This window comes from Mustela putorius, unplaced genomic scaffold, assembly GCF_011764305.1.
Source record: "Mustela putorius furo isolate JIRA1106 unplaced genomic scaffold, ASM1176430v1.1 tig00003901_pilon_pilon_pilon, whole genome shotgun sequence".
NCBI lineage: Eukaryota > Metazoa > Chordata > Mammalia > Carnivora > Mustelidae > Mustela > Mustela putorius.
Genome location: NW_025422049.1, coordinates 8216772 through 8237906, shown reverse-complemented (window position 1 = coordinate 8237906; position 21135 = coordinate 8216772). Strand labels below are relative to the sequence as shown.

Below are 21135 nucleotides of genomic sequence, written 5' to 3'. Positions count from 1 at the left end.
GGCATCCATGAGGCGCCCCCGCAGCACCAAGAGGGGGGCTACTAGGGTGATTTCCTGGGACCTGGCAGGTGCTGCAAGAAAAAGAGGGGGTGACTCTTGGGGGTGAGGATCTCCTTCCTGCTCCTCCCCTCTTGAAGGGTCTGGGGCGGTGGAGAAATTCTACCCCAGCAGGGGCACACCGAGTGGCTGCCGCTGTCCCGCGCCTGGGCGGGACCTCGAGGACAGGGGTTCGCTCTTCCTCCCACTCATTTGCCTTGAGCTTGGCTGCCTCCTCTTCAGGACCCTGAGGGAGCCCATGGTCCGGCGGTCCAAGCGCACTACACTTCCGGCCCTCGGAGGGCCACTCCGATTTCTGCAGCCTCCCTCCTAGAGCCTCAGTCACCCGCCAGACGGCCCCTCATTGACAGGTTGATGAGGGTGGGTCTGTCCTGTCACTTCTGAGCTCCTCGGCTTCAGTGCAGGTCGTACGGTGCTCTGGGAGGGGTACCAAGGGAATCCAATATGTTTGCGTGGAAATTTTGCGGTAATCAAATATTATGCGAAGTAAGCTGGCCAACACCCAAAGATCAGAGCAATTTGGCAGTGCTGATATTGGACATGATGGCACCTCGGTGTTGAGCACTGTGGCTTCTGTTTATTTTGTGTCCTTCTCCTAATAGCATCGCATCATAACCACGAGTAGTAGACTTCTAGCACTTGAAGAACTGCTGGCCTAGCTCTGGATGCCAAGGCCCACGGTATGTAATTCTGTGACGCCTATATTGTCATCTCCTGGGTTCCCAAGCTGAAGTGTGGGGGACAGTCATTTGGCCAGTAAGCGATCCTAGCTGACTGCCTGTCATCCATGCTAAGAAGTGGCCTCCTTGTTGTCTACTTGTCCCCTGAGTGCCCAGTTATTCTCCTACAGGAAATGATTGAGAAAGAGTGCTAAGGGAGCCCCTGGGTGGCTCAGTCAGTTAAGAGTCTGCCTTCGGGGGCGCCTGGGTGGCTCAGTGGATTAAGCCGCTGCCTTCGGCTCAAGTCATGATCTCAGGGTCCTGGGATCGAGTCCCGCATCGGGCTCTCTGCTCAGCGGGGAGCCTGCTTACCCCTCTCTCTCTCTGCCTGCCTCTCTGTCTACTGTGATCTCTCTCTGTCAAATGAATAAATAAAATCTTTAAAAAAAAAAAAAAAGAGTCTGCCTTCGGTTCAGGTCATGATCCCAGGGTCCTGAGATCGAGCCCCGAGTTGGGCCCCCCGCTAAGTGAGGAGCCTGCTTCTTCCTCTCCCTCTGCTGCTCTCCCTGCTTGTGCCCGCTTTCTCTCCCACTCTCTCTCTGTCAAATAAATAAAACCTTAAAAAAACAACAACAAAGAGAGCTCTAAGGATGGAGGAAAACAAAAAGAAAGAGTCCAAGAAAATGAATGACCCTAGTTAGAAAATAGAACTGTAGATGACATTAAAGAGTAAAATATCCAGGGTGCCTGGGTGGCTCAGTGGGTTAAAGCCTCTGCCTTCGGCTCGGGTTATGGTCTCAGGGTCCTGGGATAGAGCCCTGCATCGGGCTCTCTGCTCGGCATGGAGCCTGCTTCCCCCCACTCTCTGCCTGCCTCTCTGCCTACTTGTGATCTCCCTCTGTTAAATAAATAAAATCATTTTTAAAAAGTTATAAAAAAAAATTTTTCAAAAAGTAAAATATCCAGTTCAACGGGAGTTTGGAGCCTCAACATACACTCTCTAGAAAACTAAGGGCAATCAACAAGAGTGTCTGAGTGTTCCAACCAGTGGACAAACAGACTCTATTATAGTATTTCTACAGTCATTAAGGTTTGGAAGAAGGGCGCTGAAAATGTGCAGGTAGACTTTGCTGCCCAATAGAATGAAAATCGTATGCTATCATCGTGTTTGCAAATCTGGGACTTTGGAAAGCCTAAGAATGTCAAGGAACTGCTGTTCCTCGTGTTTGTGTGGCTGGTGCCTGATCATTTTCGAAGTGCCTTTGTGTTCTCAAGAGATGTCGTTGGCAGCAGTTAGAGAAGCCATGAGAGGGTCAAGGGGTCACAGCCAGACCTCAGGCCTTGTCCGTGCTCCCCCACCTACTCTGCATTGCCCCAGTCAAGTCTCTTATCCTCCCCAGATGTCTGGGTCTCCATCTGCTCTGTGAAGATACAAATGGTACTCACTCCGCTTGAACCACAGAGTCCTAGGAAGGACTTGAATTGCTACTACACAAAGTGTTTGAGAAATAGAACGAATGGTGCCCGTGGGGTCAACTCATTCATTCATTTCACAAATATTACTGAATTCTCTTGGCGCTGTGAGTAGCACATGAGAGGTGATGAACACCTGGCTCCCACATTTGAGACTAAGGGTCCACGTGGAGATATACTTTTTTTTTTTTAAGATTTTCATTTATTTATTTATTGGTCAGAGAGAGAGAGAAAGAGCAAGCACAAGCAGGGGGAGCAGCAGGCAGAGGATGAGGGAGAAGCAGGTTCCCTACTGAGCAGGGAGCCGGAAGCTTAACCACCTGAGCCACCCAGGCATCCCTGAGTGGAGATATGCTCAAAGGGAAGAAAAGAACTTTCGCCTTGAGCTCAGACGGAGCACCACAGGGCTGCAGAGGAGAGCCCCACCCCGCTGCCCACAGCCGATTGGCAGGCATCCTACCACAGCCATCATTCTCCCTCCTAGTCCTGCCCTGACTCCCATTTCCTGCAGTCCAAGTGAACTTGACCATGGTAGCTGAGCCAGCCAGCTTCCTTACAAAAATTTCCACTGGGTGTCACACGGCTCAGTTTCCCTGCAAGGTCCGGCCTGGTGTTCTGGTCTGAGCAGGGAAAAACATCATCAGGGCTGGCTGTTCACAAAAGCAAACAGAGGGATTAAAGAGGAAGAAGGAGGAAGACACTTTTGCAAATGGACCGGAATGACACTGTATTTAACCTAATTACCTGCCAAGCCACATGCAGCCATTAAAGGATCCATATTCTGTAATAGCGTTTCCTGCTGTGGAAATACTCACCCACGCACAGGATGTTGAAGCAGAAGCCCTCGCTGACGGACTTATTCACCAGCTGGTCAGGCAAGCTGTCAAACCCCACGTGTCCAGCCAGGGGGACCGTGCGGCAACCTTCACCCTAATTTGGGAGAAAATGAAAATGTGCTTAAAAGCAATCTGGGTTCTCCCTTCTCATGCAAATGACCCACAAGCGAGGAAGTAGTCCCCCAAACCCAAGCCGGGTGGGTCCCCATCTTCCCTTAGCTCCTCCCTGCCCCGAAGCAGAAGGGCCACTGGCTTAGAAGTCATGGCTTCTCAAGTGCAGGCCTCTGTGGGCTCCACAGTGAAGGTCACCATGGGTCCACGCAGAGCAAACTGCCCAGGTGGCTTCTGGGACAGTGGGGGAGGGCGGGGTCAGGGGACGAGGTTCATGGTCATGGGGTTACGCTCCACGCCACCGCTGAAAAGCCAGGTCATCTCCCCGTGACTCCGGTTCCTTGCACATCTGTCCATTGGTCGGGGGACTCCAAGGAGCTTCGCACAAGGCCTGGTCCGTGCCTAAGCATCCAGTAAATATTACAAAAGGACTTCAGAAAGCAATTCCTCCTCTCTCCAGGCCATCGGGGGCAAACAAACACAATGGGAGCGCAGTTTAAGGGGCAAGAGACTAGGCTTGGAAATGAGACTCAGTGAGAGTCCCACCCCCTTCACCTTCTGACCTCGGACAAGTTACTTAAGTCCTCTGAGTTTGCCCATCTGTCAAGTCAGGGACAAGTAGTGACTAGCTCATAGGGCTGGGGTGAGGACCCCACGGACGATTGGTCCATGAGCTCTGGGCGTGGTGCCTGGGATGTGGGGAGCCTCCCATTGACAGATGCTGCTCCTGCTAGGGCTCCGGGAGGCTACCCCTCTCCTCAGAGTCCCCAAATAACACGTGATGCCATGGGACACTTGGGAATCCCCCTCACCCCCGCCAGCTTGAGAGAGCTGCCTCCGTGCTTGCCCCCACCTGGGTCCCTGGTCTCCAAGGTCAGCCAAGCCATTCTCAGCCCTGGGAAGCAGAGGGCCCTTGCTTCACCTGTTAGTCCCAGCGCTTCTAACTGTTAGTGGTTTTGTAAAGCAGGGAGAGCCTCAAACTGGGGCAGGCTTCCAAGGAGCCAGGGGGGAGGAAAAAGAGGCCTGCGTGTACTCAAGAAAAGTGCTAACTGCCAACGGCCCCACGGGAAGAGAGAAGGGCAGTCCGAAGCAGCTAGACAGGAACCACCGGCGGGCTATGTAAGGAGTTGGGAGTTTCTGGTGGGTGGGAGCTCCACCAAGATTTCAGGGAACTAGAAAGGGACCCAGAGCAAGCCAAGAAGGGCATGGTCCGTGTCAGGAGGCCCGCCCCAGCATCCCGGGCTGTGTTAACCGGCAGCACTTTCTGCTGCCTGCACCTGCTTTCAAGCTAGGTCCCTAAGTGCGCATTTGCACTTGGAGAGGGATGGGCTGAGCCCCTCCACAGCTGCTGTTGCCAGAACGGCGGCCCAGGTAGCCCCTTCACCCAGTCATGCCATCGGGTCTTCCAAGAGCGAGAGATAGGGCTAGGGCCGGGACTGCCATCTGGAAAGTTCGTTACCCTCACACGTCTTCCCCCACGCCCTCCCAGCGGAGTGTTCCTGACACACAACCATATGCCAAAGTTCAGTCTGAGCTGGCGTCTGCCGGGCCCCAGAGGGGCACCTGAGAACAGCTGGGTTTCCTGCGTGGGCCACGGCCCTTGGGCTCTGGTTCTACATGCACCCCTTTCTGCTTCCCCTCACCCCTTCCTCCTCCTTTTTCTTAGAGCAAACAAACGAAGATGCAAGTTTCCCACCAGTTGTTCTTGGTCCTCAACATGGCAGGGGAGACAGAGACTTAAGAGCCAAAGTAGGCTTTCTCCGCGGGTCCTCCTACATAGCAGGCATCGGAAATTGGGACACACTCGGAGCTGAGGTTTCCTGAGCCATATTTTATCGGCCCTGGCTGCCTCTTCCTGTCTCCAAATTCAGCACCATGAAACTCTGGCCTCTGGTCCAAGCGCCAAAAGGAAAGAGAATTTTCAAACTGAACATAGTGGAGACGTGGGAAGAAAGCTACTCCTTTTCTTTTCAAGATTTTATTTATTTAAAATATTTTATTTATTTTTTGAAGACAGAGATCATAAGTAGGCAGAGAGGCAGGCAGAGGGGGGTGGGGGAAGCAGGCTCCCTGCTGAGCAGAGAGCCTGATGCAGGACTCGATCCCAGGACCCTGAGATCATGACCTGAGCTGAAGGCAGAGGCTTAACCCCCCGAGCCGCCCAGGTGTCCCTAATATTTTATTTATTTACTGACAGGAAGAGAGAGAGCCCAGCAGGGGGTAGCAGCAGAGGGAGAATCAGGCTGCCCACAGAGCAGGGAGCCCATCACGGGGTTTGATCCCAGGACCCTGGGACCTGAGCCAAAGACAGATGCTTAACAGATTGAGCCACCCAGGTGACCCTCCTCTTCTTCCTACTTTTTTTTTTTTTTTTTAATTAAGAGAGGGAGAGATGGGTGCCTGCGTGGCTCAGTGGGTTGAGTGTTAGACTCTTGGTTTCAGCTCAGGTGAAGTCATGGGATGGAGTCATAGGATGGAGCCTGGGTCAGGCTCCACGCTAGGTGCAGAGTCTCCTTGGGTTCCTCTCCTCTCTCCCTCTCCCTCTGCCCCCTCCCAGCACTTCTCTCTCTCTCTAAAGTAAATGAACAGCTAAATCTTTTAAAAAGAGAGAGAGAGGGCAGGGGGAGGGACAGGAGAGAATCTTTTTTTTTTTTTTTTAAGAGACAGAGAGGGAGAGAGAGAATCATAAGCAGGCTCCACGCCCAGTGCGGAGCCCTACAGAGAGCCCGACATGGGGCTCCATCTCACGACCTTGAGATCATGACCTGAGCCGAAATCAAGAGTCTATGCTTAACCGACTCAGCCACCCAGGCCCCCTTCCACACCTTATTCTTAAAGACTTCCTACATTGTCAACAGCTCACCAAGAACCTCCCATGTGCCCCCCTCCCCCTGCCACTGTTCCCTCCCACCTAGCACAGTGCTGTAAAGAGCCTTAAATAGAAGAAGAAAGAGTATGGGCTTTATTTCCTAGGCAACGGCATTTGGGGGCCCTTTGAGTGTTTTTGAGCATGATACAAGTGGCGTTTTTTGAAAGATCATTCCAGCTGCAGGACGTTTGATTGACTGGAGGAGAGAGAGCTGAAGCAGGAAGACAGATGACTCCAATAACATGATCCTGGCAGAGTGACATCCAGGCACGGTGCCAATAAATGCTGGTTGAACTGAGCTGCTCTGACTTGGGACTCAGGAGGTTGGAACAGACTTGAGACATGTCCTCCCAAAGGGTGATCGCTCCATCAGTGATCGGGTAAGTGGGAGTGAAGCGCAGGGCAATCACAAGGTTCTGAGCCTGGGAGCTTGGATTGGTGGCACCATGGGCAGAAAAAAGAGAAGCCAGGAAAGGGTGCTTGTTCAGTGGGGGAAATGGAGGATTCTGGTTTTAAATAAGCTATTAAGAAACATTACATTTATGGGGGGTTTTAGTTTCTAAAAAGCAAGTTCACTGTAGAAATTTTACAACACAGGGAAAATGATAAAAGAGAAAACAACAAACACTCATAACATTCATGTGTTCTGTATACCTTTTGTTTCTTACAAAATAGGGATAATTCTATATATTCCTTTTCGTAGCCTGACACTTAACAAGAGTGTGGATGTTTTCCTGAGAAATTAAGCATACTTCTAAAACATTATTTGTACTGGCCACATAGCATTCTACAGAACTAATCTTCCACTGCTAGACATTCCACATGTTTCCAAGTTTTAAACAATAGAAACAATAATTCTTGTCCTTACAGGTTTGCATAGATCTTTGATTATTGTCTTAAGTTAAATTCCTAGAACTGAAGCCCACTGGGTCCAAGGGCACACACCTTTGAAAGACTTTGGTACATATTGCGAAATCATTCAATAGAGAATAGTACAAACGTCTTATTTCCATCACCAATACAGGAGGGGGTCTGTTTACCTATACTTAGACCAACCCTAAGTTTCTGAGGCTTTTAAACCACTGTGAAAGGATCATTGAAAAATGGCATCATGACGTTTAACCACTTGTATTAGTGAAGGTGAACATTCTTTTTATGGTTCAACTCTATACATGCATGTGTATAAGGTACACATATATGTGAGTTGCCTATTCATGTCCTTGCCCATTTTTTTTAATTTATTTGACAGAGAGAAATCACAAGTAGATGGAGAGGCAGGCAGAGAGAGAGAGAGAGGGAAGCAGGCTCCCTGCTGAGCAGAGAGCCCGATGCGGGACTCGATCCCAGGACCCTGAGATCATGACCTGAGCCGAAGGCAGCGGCTTAACCCACTGAGCCACCCAGGCGCCCGCCCATTTTTTTTTAATTGGTGCTTGTCTGCTTGTCTGGATTTGTAAAAGCATGTTTTTAAAGACTTTTATTTATTTATTTGAGAGAGAGAAAGAGCAAGAGCACGAGCCAGGGGAGAAGCAGAGGGAGAGGGCCAAGAAGACTCAGAGCTGAGCACAGAGCTCAACGCAGGGCTCGATCCCAGGACTCTGAGATCACGACCTGAGCTGAAATCAAGAGTTGGACATTCAACCAACTGAGCCACCCAGGTGCCCCAAAGCATTCTGTACATTAAGGAAAATATGACAGTTTTGATTTTCTGGTGAGATATGCAGGAGAAGAAATCCAACAATTACTTACCCATATGGGACTGTAGGCTCAAGGAGAATTCAGGACTGGGGTATGAATTTAGGAGTGGGAGGTATGAAACTGGATGTGTTCTCCAAGAGATTGTACAGAAAAGATCTGGAGATTGAATATAGGAAATGCCGACAAGTAAGGAATGGGAGGATGGAAAGGATTCTTCCACACGACGGAAATGATCAGAAAAATAAGACATGACCCAGGGGCGCCTGGGTGGCTCAGTGGGTTAAGCCGCTGCCTTTGGCTGGAGTCATGATCTCAGGGTCCTGGGATCGAGCACCGCATCGGGCTCTCTGCTCTGCAGGGAGCCTGCTTCCTCCTCTCTCTCTCTCTGCCTGCCTCTCTGCCTACTTGTGATTTCTCTCTGTCAAATAAATAAATAAAATCTTTAAAAAAAAAAAAAAGACATGACCCAATAATTTTCTAGCACCAGAGGCCAAGTTGGAAGTCAGGAAGAATTACAGAGAAATAACCATTAATCTGAAATTTGGTGAATTTGGTGACTTTAGAATCCTTATTTCTTCTGTGTCTTTTTACCTAGAGTCTATCCAATACGCAAAAATTAACTGGGAGGTTTGGGGACGAGGGGACATGGGATCTGGTTACTGTGTTTTTCTTGCTAAGATTTGAGAAGGAAACTTTTTGTCTCAGTGCTTGTAGTTGAGAAAGCTTCAAAAATGTATTTGTGTATATATTTCCTGCTTTAGGAAATCCTGTCTAGCGAGCACCATTGGCTCTTGTTTTGATAAATCTTATAAGATGTCAAGGTCATCATTATGAGTATTAGTCCTCATTGTTCAGAGCTAAATATGTAGAGGCAAAAAGGACATTGGACTGAATGTACACTGACCCCAGGACAGCCCCTGGAAGTTTCTGTCCTCTCCCTCATTAAAGCTCTGCTATCTTATCTCTTTCCTCTTTCTTCTTAAGGTGGCCTGATTACCCGAGGCCTTAATTACTCTGACTGCAGTTAACTGCCCATTCCCTGGATTACAATGTGTGCAAGAGAAGATGGAATTGACAGCTTGGCCCAACAGTAATACCTCAAGTTATCATCTGGAGTAGCAGGTGGTGGGTGCCATGTTTAAGGCTGGAACTGAGATGCCAGAAGGGCCACAGTCACCCATCTCTGGGGCACCTGGGTGGCATCTGCTTTCGGCTCAGTTCATGATCGAGTCCTGCATCCGGCTCCCTGCACAGCGGGGAGTCTGCTTCTCCCTCTCCCTCTGATCCTCCCCCATCCCCAACTTAAGTGTTCTCACACCGTCTCTCAAATAAATCAATAAAATCTTTTTTTTTTTTTTAAGGGCCCATCTCCTGTCACCCTGCAACCTCCCTAGGAATCTATTCTGCAGAAAGTCAGTATCTGTACAAAGATCCATGTACAAGGAACTTCATTACAGCATGATGACAATACTGAAATACTAGGGGGAAAACTCATAAATGTCTGAAAATAGAAAAATATTTAACTAAATTATGGTACATGTATATTCTAGAATATTCTGCAGGCGTTAAGAAGAATGCGGTAGGTCTTGGGGCACAAGGGTGGCTCAGTTTCTTGAGCACCCAACTCTTGGTTTCTGCTCAGTTTGTGATCTCGGGGTTGTGGGATGAGCCCCCCCACATCACTCAGCAGGGAGCCTGCTTGAGGTTCTCTCTCTCCCTCTCCCTCTGCCCTCCCCCCACTCATGTGTACTCTCTCTCTCTCTCTCTCCCTCCCTAAAATAAATAAAGAGGGGCGCCTGGGTGGCTCAGTTGGTTAAGCGTCTGCCTTCGGTTCAGGTCACGATCCCAGGGTCCTGGGATTGAATCCAGCGTTAGGCTCCCCACTCAGGGAGGAGCCTGCTTGTCTTTCCCTCTGCCTGGGGCTCCCTCTACTTGTGCTCGCTCTCTGTCAAATAAATAAAATAAAAATCTTTTAAAAATAATAAATTAAATACATAAATAAATCCTTAAAAAGGAAGAAGAATGCAGCAGGTCTGTATGTTCCGAGGCAAATATCTCCAAGACATATTCCAATGTAGAAAAAAGAGGCTGAAGAACAAGCAGCACAGGGGGAGGCCACATGTGCAAAAAAAAAAAAAAAAAAAAAAAAAAAAAGCCTGATATATGTGTGCTTGCGCATAAATGGTTGTGAATGCATAGAAAGAAGCCAAGAAAAAAGTCCCACCAAACCCAGGAACGTCGGTGGCTACCTCGGGGGAGCGATACGGAAAGAGGGGCTTACACAAGGGGCTAGTCTGTATGCTTCTGTATTATTTGATCCTTTTACAGCATGAATGTATTCACACAATACCCATGTCATTTAAAAACATTTTTAATACAAGAAAAGAGAGCTCTCACTCAGCTTTGCAGCAGGGGTAATTAGGATGCCAAATCTGAGAAGAGCTAAAAGGAAGGCAAAATGAAAGAGTGCTCCTGAGAATTGGGAGAGCCCCCCTCTCCCCCCAATTACATTTCCTGTTTTCTCCCCATCTGCAGTCACCTGTGGTTTGAAATACGTTATACCACATTTCATATCACGGGCAGAAACACCGCTCTCTTTCTCTTCCGCCTCGTCCCCTGGGGACACACCAATTTCATTTTTTAATTGAATATTCTAAGGTGCAAGTTACTAAGAACGAGTTATGGCGGTTCCAGCTGTGCAACTTGCTCCCATTGCTGTTATTCTGAAAACAGAGTCTCATAAGCACCCTGATGGGCAGTCCCTGTCTCCCTGTCCCCCTCCCCCACCCCATCCCTCTTCCAGCCTTGGCGGGATAGGAAGCAAGAGGTCCAGGAGGCCTCTGGGAACTGAGGATCCATCTGTATCAGTGGAGTTTCCCCGCCTCCGCCTCGAGTTGGGGGAGCTGAGTTAGTAGCTGATAATGTTGAAGAAGGAAACCAAAACAAGGCACCTGGCTGGCTCAGTGGGTAGAGCATGGGACTCTTGCTCTCGGGGTTGTGGGTTCAAGCCCCATGTGGGAGGCAGAGATGACTTAAATCAATAAAGAAGTACAGAAGTATGAGGCCAAAACATAAAAGTTGGAACTCATCGCGCCTTTCCCTAAACTTTCTCCTCTGGCCTCTGCACCTTGTAGATACACTGTACAGTCTCACATGTCACTTACTGGTGGGCCTGATCTCTCACACCTTTCCTTTCTCCATCTCCGTCCCAGCCCTGAATGCCAATCTTTGGGGAAGGGACAGAGGGAGAGAGAAAATCTTAAGCAAGTTCCACACCCAGCATAGAACCCCACTCGGGGCTCGATCTCACCACCCTGAGATCATGACCTGAGTCCAAATCAAGAGCCAAAGCTTAATGGACTGCGCCCCCCAGATGCCCCTAAATACCGATCTTTTCTTTAATTATTTTTATTAACATATAAAGTATTATTAGCCCCAGGAGTACAGGTCTGTGACTCATCAGGCTTACACATTTCATAGCACATACCCTCCCCAGTGTCCATCACCCCGACACCCTCTCCCTCCCCCAACCCCAGCAGCCATCAGTTTGTTTCCTGAGATTAAGAGTCTCTTATGGTTTTTCTCCCTCCTGGTCCCATTAAATACGGATCTTTGATAGATCCTGCAACCCTCAGGATGATCAAAATCAAACAATAGTTCAATGATGCACAATGGAATATTAAGCAGGTGATAAAGACATTTTCTAAGAATATTCAGTAACATGGGAAAATGATCATCCAATAGGCAAATAACAAAACAAAACAAAACCCTATATATACAGGATCATTCCAATCATGGGGGAAAGCATATATATATATATATATATATATTTTTAAATTTTTATTTATTTGACAGAGAGACACAGCAAGAGAGGGAACGCAAGCAGGGGGAGTGGCAGAAGGAGAAGCAGGCTCCTGGCCAAGAAGGGAGCCCTATGCGGGGTTTCAGCCCAGGATTCTGGGATCAGGACATGAGCCAAAGGCAGAACCTTAATGACTGAGCCACCCAGGCACTCCGCCTGAATGTACTTTTTAAAGTTCGGAAGAATATACAGTTGACTCTTGAACAACGCAGTTTGAATTGCCTGGGTCCACGTATGCATGCATTTATTCCCCATAAATACAAGAAAGGACTACAAATGTGTTTTCCCTTCCTTATGCTTTTCTTTTTTTTAAAGATTTTATTTATTTATTAGAGAGAGCGGGGGAGGGGGAGAGAGAGAGAAAATCTCAAGCGTACTCCGAGCTGAGCAAGGTCTCAGTATGAGGGCGGAGCTGATGTGGGACTTGATCTCATGACCTCACGACCTGAGCCGAAATCAAGAGTTGGACACTTAACCGACTGAGTCCCCCAGGTGCCCCCCTTATGGTTTTCTTAATAACATTTTACTTTCTCTAGCTTACTTTCCTGTAAGAATACAGTGTGTCATACAGATAACATACAAAAGATGTGCTTGTCCTGCTATTCCTGTTACGGGTACAGCTTCCAGTCAGCAGTAGGCTTCTGAGTAGTTAAGTTTTGGGGGAGATGAAAGTTATACGTGGATTCTTGATTCTTCACTGCAGGGGGTTAGCACCCCCAACCCCTGTGTTGTTCAAAGTCAACATTATACCAAAACGGTGACAACAGTTACTTTTGGGGGCGCCTGGGTGGCTCAGTTGGTTAAGCATCTGCCTTTGGCTCAGGTCATGATCTGGGGTCCTGGGATCGAGCCCCGGATTGGACTCTCTGCTCAGCGGGAAGCCTGCTTCTCCCTCTCCCACGCCCCCTGCTTCTGTTCCCTCCTTCACTGTCTCTCTCTGTGTCAAATAAATAAATAAAATCTAAAAAAAAAAAAAAAGATACTTTCGGGTAGAGGGAATGTGGACACTGTTGCTTTTCTGTGTCTTCCAAATTTCCAACAATAGGCATCTTTTACCTTTTGGGGGGGCAGATTTTATGTTTATAATCAGAGTAGAAAAATGTCATGTTTTCTTAAAGATTTTACGACGATGCTTTCCAAGACAAGAGAAGTAGCCTCAGATATTTTAGCAAAATCTTCAACCACAGCTACGAGAAAGGTGCTTTACATATAGGTAATCAGAAAATCCAGTTAAGTAGTCCACTTTGGGGCAGTTTTATTGTATGCAAACATTTATTTTCCCAATATGAGAACAAAGCCCTATTATTGTCCTCACTATAACATTATATATATATATATATATATGTATATATATATATAACTTATAACTTATTATACGGTATAACTTATTATTCTAAGGATTCATGGGAACAAGAAGTCAAATCACATATCCACAAACATCCAGAAAAACTGCTTGCTGCAGCAATCAGGTGGCTGAGAGCCCTCTCCACGGCCTCCAGTCGGGGAAGTGGACGCCACTGTATTATTGGCCCTAAGAACCACAAAAACACTGATAAGTTCCCAGAGATTATTTAAAAAAAAAAAAAACCCTCCAGTGTATCTCCCACGGCAAATGTCAGGATTTCCCTCCTGCCGATTAAGCCAGGCTAAGAGGAAACTGACAAGAGTAGCAATGCCCCGAACTGGGAGAGAGACGTTTGGAAGGGGGAGCCCTTTCCAAGGAAAGAGAAATCTTGCCCACCTGGGCCTTTCAGTGGGGAAGCAGCTTCAGGGACCCTGGGGAAGCACAAAGGAAACCATCTTTACCATGCAGGGAGAAGGCCCATTTTTGGCAAATCCAATAGAAGAAACTCTGGATTTTAATACACCAGATCAGTTCCTGAGTGGCTTTTCATTCTATAAAAGGATTCGCAGCAGGATTCCATTAAATGGCCAGCTCTCCTAGTGCATTTAAAATGGGATTCAAATAGACAGAAATTCAGCCGTCATGTACCTTTATAGGAAGACAATAGCTCACTACACCTATGGGCAGACCATCTGAACCGCTGTTTCTGTTCCGCTTACAGAGATCCTGCTGAGCTCAAAGCACAGACTTGCCTTTCCCTCAACTCTCTCCCCACCCTGCTCGCTCAGGAGTCAAAGCAGGGAAGAGGTGGAGTTCAAGTCGTCCACCTCGGACGGATATAGAAGCAGGCTAGAGCCTAAGAGAAATTAAGCTGGAGAACAAGGAAACAGAGGACCATACAGCGTCAGAGCTGGTCGCGGCCCTGAAGGCTCACCTACGCCAACCCGCTCATTTCGCAAAAGGGGAAACTGTCTGAGAGCGAGGAAGTGACTTGGCCCAAGTCACGGAGGGGTTTGGGGCAGAGAGCGGAGGGGTGCAGGGCTCCCGGCCCTGGTGAGCGCAGGGCCGCTTTAAGGAGGGAAAGCTTGACTCCAAGTTGGCAGGTATTTTCTTTCAAGCTGCTAAAGTTCTGGGGGCATCGGGCTTGTGGCTTAAGGACAGTCAAGAGGGACAAGAGTCACAGATCACGACCTGGACCCCTGTGTGCTCACCGAGGTGGGTCTGGCCCATGGAGGGCAACTGAGGCAGTCTGATTTGGGCCTAACTAAGCCTGAGCCCCAGGGCGACCTAACCCAACTAGCCAGATTCTAGGTAAAAGCCAGTTCCATCTCAGGCCAGGGGCCACTCCTGCTGGTAGCAGGTCACCTTTCCCACATAAAGCCAGATTCCCTCCGGGCTGGGCTCTTTAAACAGAGTTTTCGAGGTGTTCTGGCCACTGTTATCTCTAATCTGCTTTAAAAAAAAAAAGAAAAGAAAAGAAAAGAAAAGAAAAAAAGGTTTACTCACAGGCCTCTGGATGAATGCCCAGCTGTCCTCTAGGGAGCCTGAATTTGCCTCTGCCTCCATCTGGTCTCATTTAAAGTGGATCTAAGAAAACCCAGTTCCTGCCTCCTCGCCGGTGCTCAGAGCCGGGGCCTCCGCTGGGAAAGGAAACTCGGCACCGCCTCACACCTCATCAGGGTCACAAAGCAGAGATCTGTGGCTGTTACCCCAGGGCCTTCTTTAGGGGGTTCCAGGGGGCCCTGCCAGGAGAAACCTGAGCCCTGATCCTGTCTCCCACCTCCCCACCCCGGAAAAGGCCTGCAAATCTTTTCCCCAGTCACCTTTAAGTGAGTGGAACAGATGACCCAAGTCCAGGGCCAGCACGGAGCACGCGGCATAATTCTCACCCTCCTTGAGCACATATGTGGCCTCCTTCCTCTTGTAGGCGGCGGAGAAACCCACGGTTTCAAATCCCAGCAGCAGAAGCCTCCTCCTGCCAAACCGAGGAGGAAGGGTCTGTGTTTCTAATTTATTCGGCTCCTCCCCCCCCCCAGTTGTTACTTAAAATAATCCATCATTACACGGCTGGTGGCTCCAAGATTTTTATTTAAAGCAATATGGGAAGAGAGAAAAAAGAAAACCCACACGTAACCCATGACTGAGCTATCTGGGATTGAAGCGGAGAATCTTTTCACCATCACGGATCGAGGCATCCAAGGATAATCTTCTCTGAGCTACACCCTCCCCCCTACGGGTGCACTGGGGTGGGAAGGAATGCAGTGAAGAGAGGGGAAAGTTAGGGTCTGGCAGGATTTTTATTTCTTAGAAACTTCGCGAAAAGGGCAGGTTTGGTTGTTTTGAACGGATCTGTGTCATCCGGTGTGGGTCTCACTGTTTCAGCCACTAACCCTGTACCCATACAAGAAGAAAACACAAAGACTCGTCTGGGAAATATAGATGACAGCATTTGGAGACCGTTGAAAGAAACCTGTTCCACTTATCCATGGTATTCTCTTTCCTTTCTCTTCTCCTTCTCTTTCTAGAATGTGTTCCAAAGAGTACACACCACTTACAAGCCCTTCTCAGTTGTTCGCGCTAATATAAAACCATGGCTCTGATAATCCAGAAACCCAGGCAAGTCTAGAAATCAATCCTGTTTGGTTTTGGAATACCTTTTTCCAGGGGACTTATCTTCCTAATTAGTTTTGCTCAGGCTCCCTTACAGTGCACAAAGGGAGGGGCCCTGCTGGGTAACAAAGCCCGCAATTAACGGAAAATTTACAGCACAGGCTCCGCAAGGTAAATGCTATGCACATGACTGCAGATCAAAATCTCATTATACCATACAGACAAACCGCTCAGCTGTAATGCAGTTTTGTAATAAGAACACTGCTAACACTCAACATTTCCAGGATTTAGGAAATGAAAGGAAACGGGGATGATTCTTGCCTGTCATGGGAGGGGGGGGCGCTCTCAGAGGGCACGGTCCTGTGAATGAACAAATTTGTTCATGAATGAACAAATGAAATGCTCCTAGGCCAGGAGCAGAGGGAGAGCTCACCCATCTTCACACCCACCCCCTTTCTTAGCCAAAGCCCTCAGGAGGCCTTTCCAGTCACCCACCGCCTGCGCTGGAGGCGGGATTGGGTCCGGCTGGTAATGAATTCTTACAGCAGGCCACAGCTCAGCTGTGTAGTACTGATCACAATGATAATTATATAGTTATTTAAGTCTGCCTCCACTACTAGATAGTAAACTCCCTGAGGGAAGGGACCGTATACCTTTGGTGGGACGGAACATTGTCATTTCCTGCCCTCGCCAGCTTTTTTTTCTTTTTAAAAAATAGTTTATTTATTTATTTGACAGAGATTACAAGTAGGCCTAGAGGCAGGCAGAGAGAGGGGGAGGGAAGCAGGCTCCCTGCTAAGCAGCGAGCCCAACTCCCGCCCAGCTTGTCTTAACCTGACCCCAAGGCAGGGGCTGAGCCACCCGCTTGCCCCATCCCCCCAGCTTTTTCTTTGGAAAAGTCTCAAACACAGAAAAGTCAGAAAATAGTACCATGATCAGCAATGGTTTAGATCACCTTGGTTTAGATTCAATGAATTCTAATATTGGAGGCCATGTGAATTTTCTTTTTATGTTTAAAGATTTACTTATTTATTTGAGAGAGAGTGCAGGAGTGTGAGAGCAGGATGGGGGAGGGCAGAGGCAGAGAGAGAATCTCAAGCAGATGCCCAGCTGAGCACGGAGCCCTCCTCCATGCCGCACTTGATCCCATGACCCTGAGATGATCATGATCTGAGCTGATAAGAGGAGATGGCTGCTCAACTTCCTGAGCCACCCAGGCACCCCAGCCATGTAAATTTCCCTCTGTGCTGTGTCCTCAGTGGAGGTATGGGTACATACTGGGGTTTTGCTCTCCCCGCTTGGAGCAGGGAGCTTCCAGGGGGAATGGAGGGTAAATGTCATTTGGTAGCAAGACCGGAATGCAGAGGCAGGCATCTGCCAGCCTGTAGGCACTTCCCCGGGTAGGGCAGAGTTAGTCCCTGCAAAATCTTTCATTAGGGAGAAAGACCATTCCCCGGCTGCCACCGGGGGACAGCATCACTGTCCACCTTGTGGGACTGGTTCAAGCCAGACTCAATGAGCTGTTCCTTTTACAGGCCAGCACTTAACAGTCTGGACCTAAAAATGCAACACTGAAAGAAACAGCTCAATGAAAAAGCCAGAAGATGCAGCCCCTGAGGCCTGCTGGGCTGTGGCTTTCTACGTGACCTTGGACGAGTCATGTACCCTTAAAGAGTATATATTAATAGCAGCCCAAGTCACCTCACAGGTAGGGGCTGGGAGTGGGGACAGCCCAAGAATCTTCTAAAGTTCTCTAATTATTTCACAATGTCCACAGTCTGTCTCTCCAACTATAGACCATAAGCTTAAAAGCTGGGCGCCTGGATGGCTCAGTCCATTAAATGTCTGCTTTTGGCTCCAGTCACGATTCCAAGGTCCTGGGATCATCCCAGATCCGGCTCCCTGCTTAGCAGGAAGTCTGCTTCTCCTTCTCCTCCCCACTCATGCTCTCTCACTATCTCTGTCTCTCAAATAAATAAATAAATAAAATTTAAAAAACAATTTTTTAAATTTAGGGTGCCTGAGTGGCTCAGTGGGTTAAAGCGTCTGCCTTCGGCTCAGGTCGTGATCCCAGAGTCCTGGGATTCAGCACCCCCCCCCCACCGCATGGGGCTCTCTGCTCAGCGGGGAGCCTGCCTCCTCCTGTCTCTCTGCCTACTTGTGATCTCTGTCAAATAAATAAATTTAAAAAAAATTTTTTTTTAATTTTAATTAAAAAAAAAATAAAAGCCAGGAATTATGTCTGCTACTTTTTTTTTTTTTCTGGTCAAGTTCACCAGGGCTAGCCACAGTGCTGGACACTTATTGGGGGAAAGTCAACGAGTGGACACAATGGAGAAACGGTTTTGGCATGCAGAATCTTCGTGGTGTTTGTTCAGATGGGACAGGATTGGACTGCGTACTCAAGAGCTGAACTTCCAAGCAGCATGCATGCCCAGAGAAGGGTCCTATCCAACAACTCCATGGCCTGTTTTAAGTCACTAATGATGTTACCTAACTAGCCATGGTGACCTTCAACTGATTCTGGAAAGAACACCTCCCCCGTCACGCACACAGCAAGAGTGCTGCTTGGATGGCACCATGTCTCAGAGCTCATTCAAAAGAACTCCTACGCTAGGCACACTTAAGTTGATTCTCCAGTCTTCTCTTCCCGAACCCTGGATACGTGGTCCTTGGAAGAAACAAGCAGCAACCAGACACCCAAGGTCTCCTGAGTTAATTCCATCTTGCCCTGGTGAATTACAACTTCTTGCAGACACAAAGGAGAGCAGAGAGACAAATGACACATAAACAAGAGCTTTACAGACTGGGGGGGGGGGCAGGGAGAGTGACGTCAGTCTTCCCAGAAACCCATTTATCCTGATAACAAGGTCTCAAGTGCTTGGGCTGCTCTTTCAGCTCTGGAATCTGGCTTACAATTATCTTCTTCATCATACAGTATAGGCAAGGCCAGCCAGAGCAAACTGGAACCACGCAAAGCAAACCAAAAGGCCCTAAATCACCCCCATCCACCCCCCCCCGTCTGCCAAACAAAGGGGACCTCTGGGTTGCCTCAATCTGCCTGAGGTGAAACACAACCTTCTGGAATGTTCCCCATTACGACATCTGCCCTGCAATCCTAATCCAGGCAAGGGGGACTGGTGAGGGAGCAAGGACAGGTCGATGCAAATTAATTAACTGACAAGAAAAATCATTAGTGTCCTTTTTGGTCACTAAAGACAGGGCAAGTGTAATCCAAGAGACTTAATCCCTCTACTTAAACCATGCCATCTCTAAAATGCAGGTAACAGGGAGCAGAAAAGCACTCTGGGAACCTTCAAAATGCTACAGCAATAAATATGACAGTGCCAATCTCAGAGAGAAGAGAATTCTATCAAATTCCATGATCACAGAGCCTTGTCTACCTACTCCTGGTCCTCCTGCATCATGACAATGTAAAGATCTGGTTCTGGGGTCTGCAGGGGTTGGGTAAGTTCAGAAGAAATCATCCTGCCCTTCCAGACAGAGACAAGAGGGTGGAAAAAATTCATATATATCCTGTGGAGAAAATACAACCAGATTCTGGATTCAGATTTTGAAAACAAAAACGAATCAATTTCAATTACAACAAATACCTAGAGGTTTGGGTTTTTTTTGTTTTTGGTTTTTTTGGTTTTTTGTTTGTTTGTTTTTGCTCTGGAATTACAGTGCATAGACTATTTCCCTAAATAAGTAAGCCACAAGGTTTAAAAACTTTTGTGTGTGTGTGTGTGTGTGTGGCTCGGAGATCTTCATCCAGTAGTATATGGTGTTGTGGGGTTCACCTACCCCTACTTCACTCTACCTCACCATAGAGTGAGTGAGGGTAACTGCGGGCTTCTGAAGACCTCCGATACCACGGAGGAAGAGAAAGGTTAGACTGTTCCCCCAAATGGAATCACCCCCTCCCTTTACAACCAAACTTCTGGTCTAAAAAAAAACCCAAACAAATATGGAGCCTCTGGTCACTTCAGTTATGGTTTCTCTGAACATCCCGGGCAGGAAAACTTCAGTTCTTTAACAGAAGGTTTTGTTTGTTTGTTTTTTGTTTTTCCAGAGTCTGTTGCCAACAAAATGAGACGGCACCGCTTTTGCAAGCCTCACACTTAATTCTCCTGCGTCCCCATAGAAAGAAGCGGGCTGCACAGGTTTTGGCATACAAGCCCAGTTACGCGCAACACGCACCGGAGGCAGACCCCTAGGGGCTGGCAAACCGCCGGTCAAGGTATCCAGAAACATGCCAAAACACGCAGCCACCCCCTCCAGACCAGCGAGCTGCACACACACGCACACGCACACACGCACGCACGCACACACGGGACCCAGAGGCACCCGGCACAAGCAGAGAGGGGTTGGGACACAGGGACACACACCACGGAGGTGAGCGCCCACAGAGAAACAGGCGGACTCATCTAGGGTCACAGACAGCCCCGGCGCCGCCGCCCGCCCAGCAGGCACGAGTGCGCGCGCGTGCACTCGGACGCTTACGGTGATACACACACACACACACACACACAGACGCAGTCACATATGTAATGCATATGGAGAAACCCTACCCCAGCCAGTCACCTCCCCGCCCCCCCCCACCACCACTCACCGCCTCCTGCCCCGGGCTCACCCCAGCCCCGCTCCCCTCTTCCGCAGGAGGCCTGGGTCCCGGGGAGGGGGTTGCTGGGCGCAGGGGGGCGGCCCGACGGCCGGAGGAAGCGAGACCAGGGAGCCTGGGACCTCGAGGGCTGCGCGGCTGGTTCGGCCATTCATTCGGCAACGCCCCAGTGGCGCGGCGGCAGCTGCAGCGAGGGAGGCGGCGGCGCTCACTGCAGCCCTAGGGCAATGCAAGTTCAGCGGCCGGCCCGCAGCCTCCGCCAGGCCCCCTCATCCGTCCGCCACCCGCGGGGACAGGTTGGGGGAGTGAGCCGCGGACCCCGGGAGCAGAAGTCCCGCCGCGCCTCGACTCCTGGATGCTGCCCGCAACCCTCGCCGCGGCCGTGGCGGCGGCCAGGTCTCCTCCACCCTTCTCAGTCCCCCGGCCCCTGGCGCCGGCACCCCAGCCGGTCACTCACCACCTGGCGAGCTATATCGGTCGCTGCCATCGCTCCTGCGTCCGCCAGGGCTGCCACGGGTGCCGCCGCCACCAGAGCTAGAGCACAAGAAACAGCGGAGCTTCTCCGACAAAGAGAAAGTGTTACACTTCGGGCGCGACCAAGTCCGGTGGGGGGAGGTGCGAGGGAGGGGCCCCCGCGCCGCTGCTCCAACCCCGACCTCCCCTCTATCGCCCACCCCCTCGGAAGTGGGGTGTGGGGAGGGGGCGGATTTCACGCCCCGCTTCCCCCTACAGCGAACCCAGTTCCAGTTCTCCCTGCAACCTCAGCTGTAGGCCTTTGAGAAGGGGGGCGGGGGCTCCCCTCGGTGACCACGTCCTCTGCCCCCCCCCCGCCACTGGCTCCGTGGTACGTCCCGACCTCTGCTGAATTGTCACACCCCCCTGCTCTCGCCTTACATCCCAGAGTCCCCAGACCCCGGAGGCTGGAAGGGAGCCCCCGCCCCTCCCCCTCCCGCGCACAGCTTGGCGGCTGAGCTCTGCAGTCCTCCTCCCC

The 21135-nt window shown here is 49.5% G+C and overlaps 1 protein-coding gene across 11 annotated transcripts in view; it reads right to left on the bottom strand.

Annotated features, from left to right (window-relative positions):
• SEPTIN6 (septin 6) overlaps positions 1 to 20882 on the bottom strand; it is a 60438-nt gene extending 39556 nt beyond the window's left edge. For 6 of the 11 annotated variants that reach the window (XM_013061235.2, XM_013061233.2, XM_045068237.1 and 3 more), the window contains exons 1-3: positions 20136 to 20310; positions 14734 to 14885; positions 3005 to 3119 (exon numbers count right to left, since the gene is read on the bottom strand). In XM_013061235.2, coding sequence (XP_012916689.1) covers positions 3005 to 3119; positions 14734 to 14885; positions 20136 to 20295 — 427 coding nt within the window. In that variant the 5' untranslated portion in view covers positions 20296 to 20310. Of the gene's footprint in view, positions 1 to 3004; positions 3120 to 14416; positions 14556 to 14733; positions 14886 to 20135; positions 20311 to 20601 lie in introns of those variants that run through there. The other 5 variants (XM_004762079.3, XM_045068238.1, XM_013061232.2 and 2 more) reach the window with 5 other exon arrangements.
• Positions 20883 to 21135: the final 253 nt, after the last annotated feature.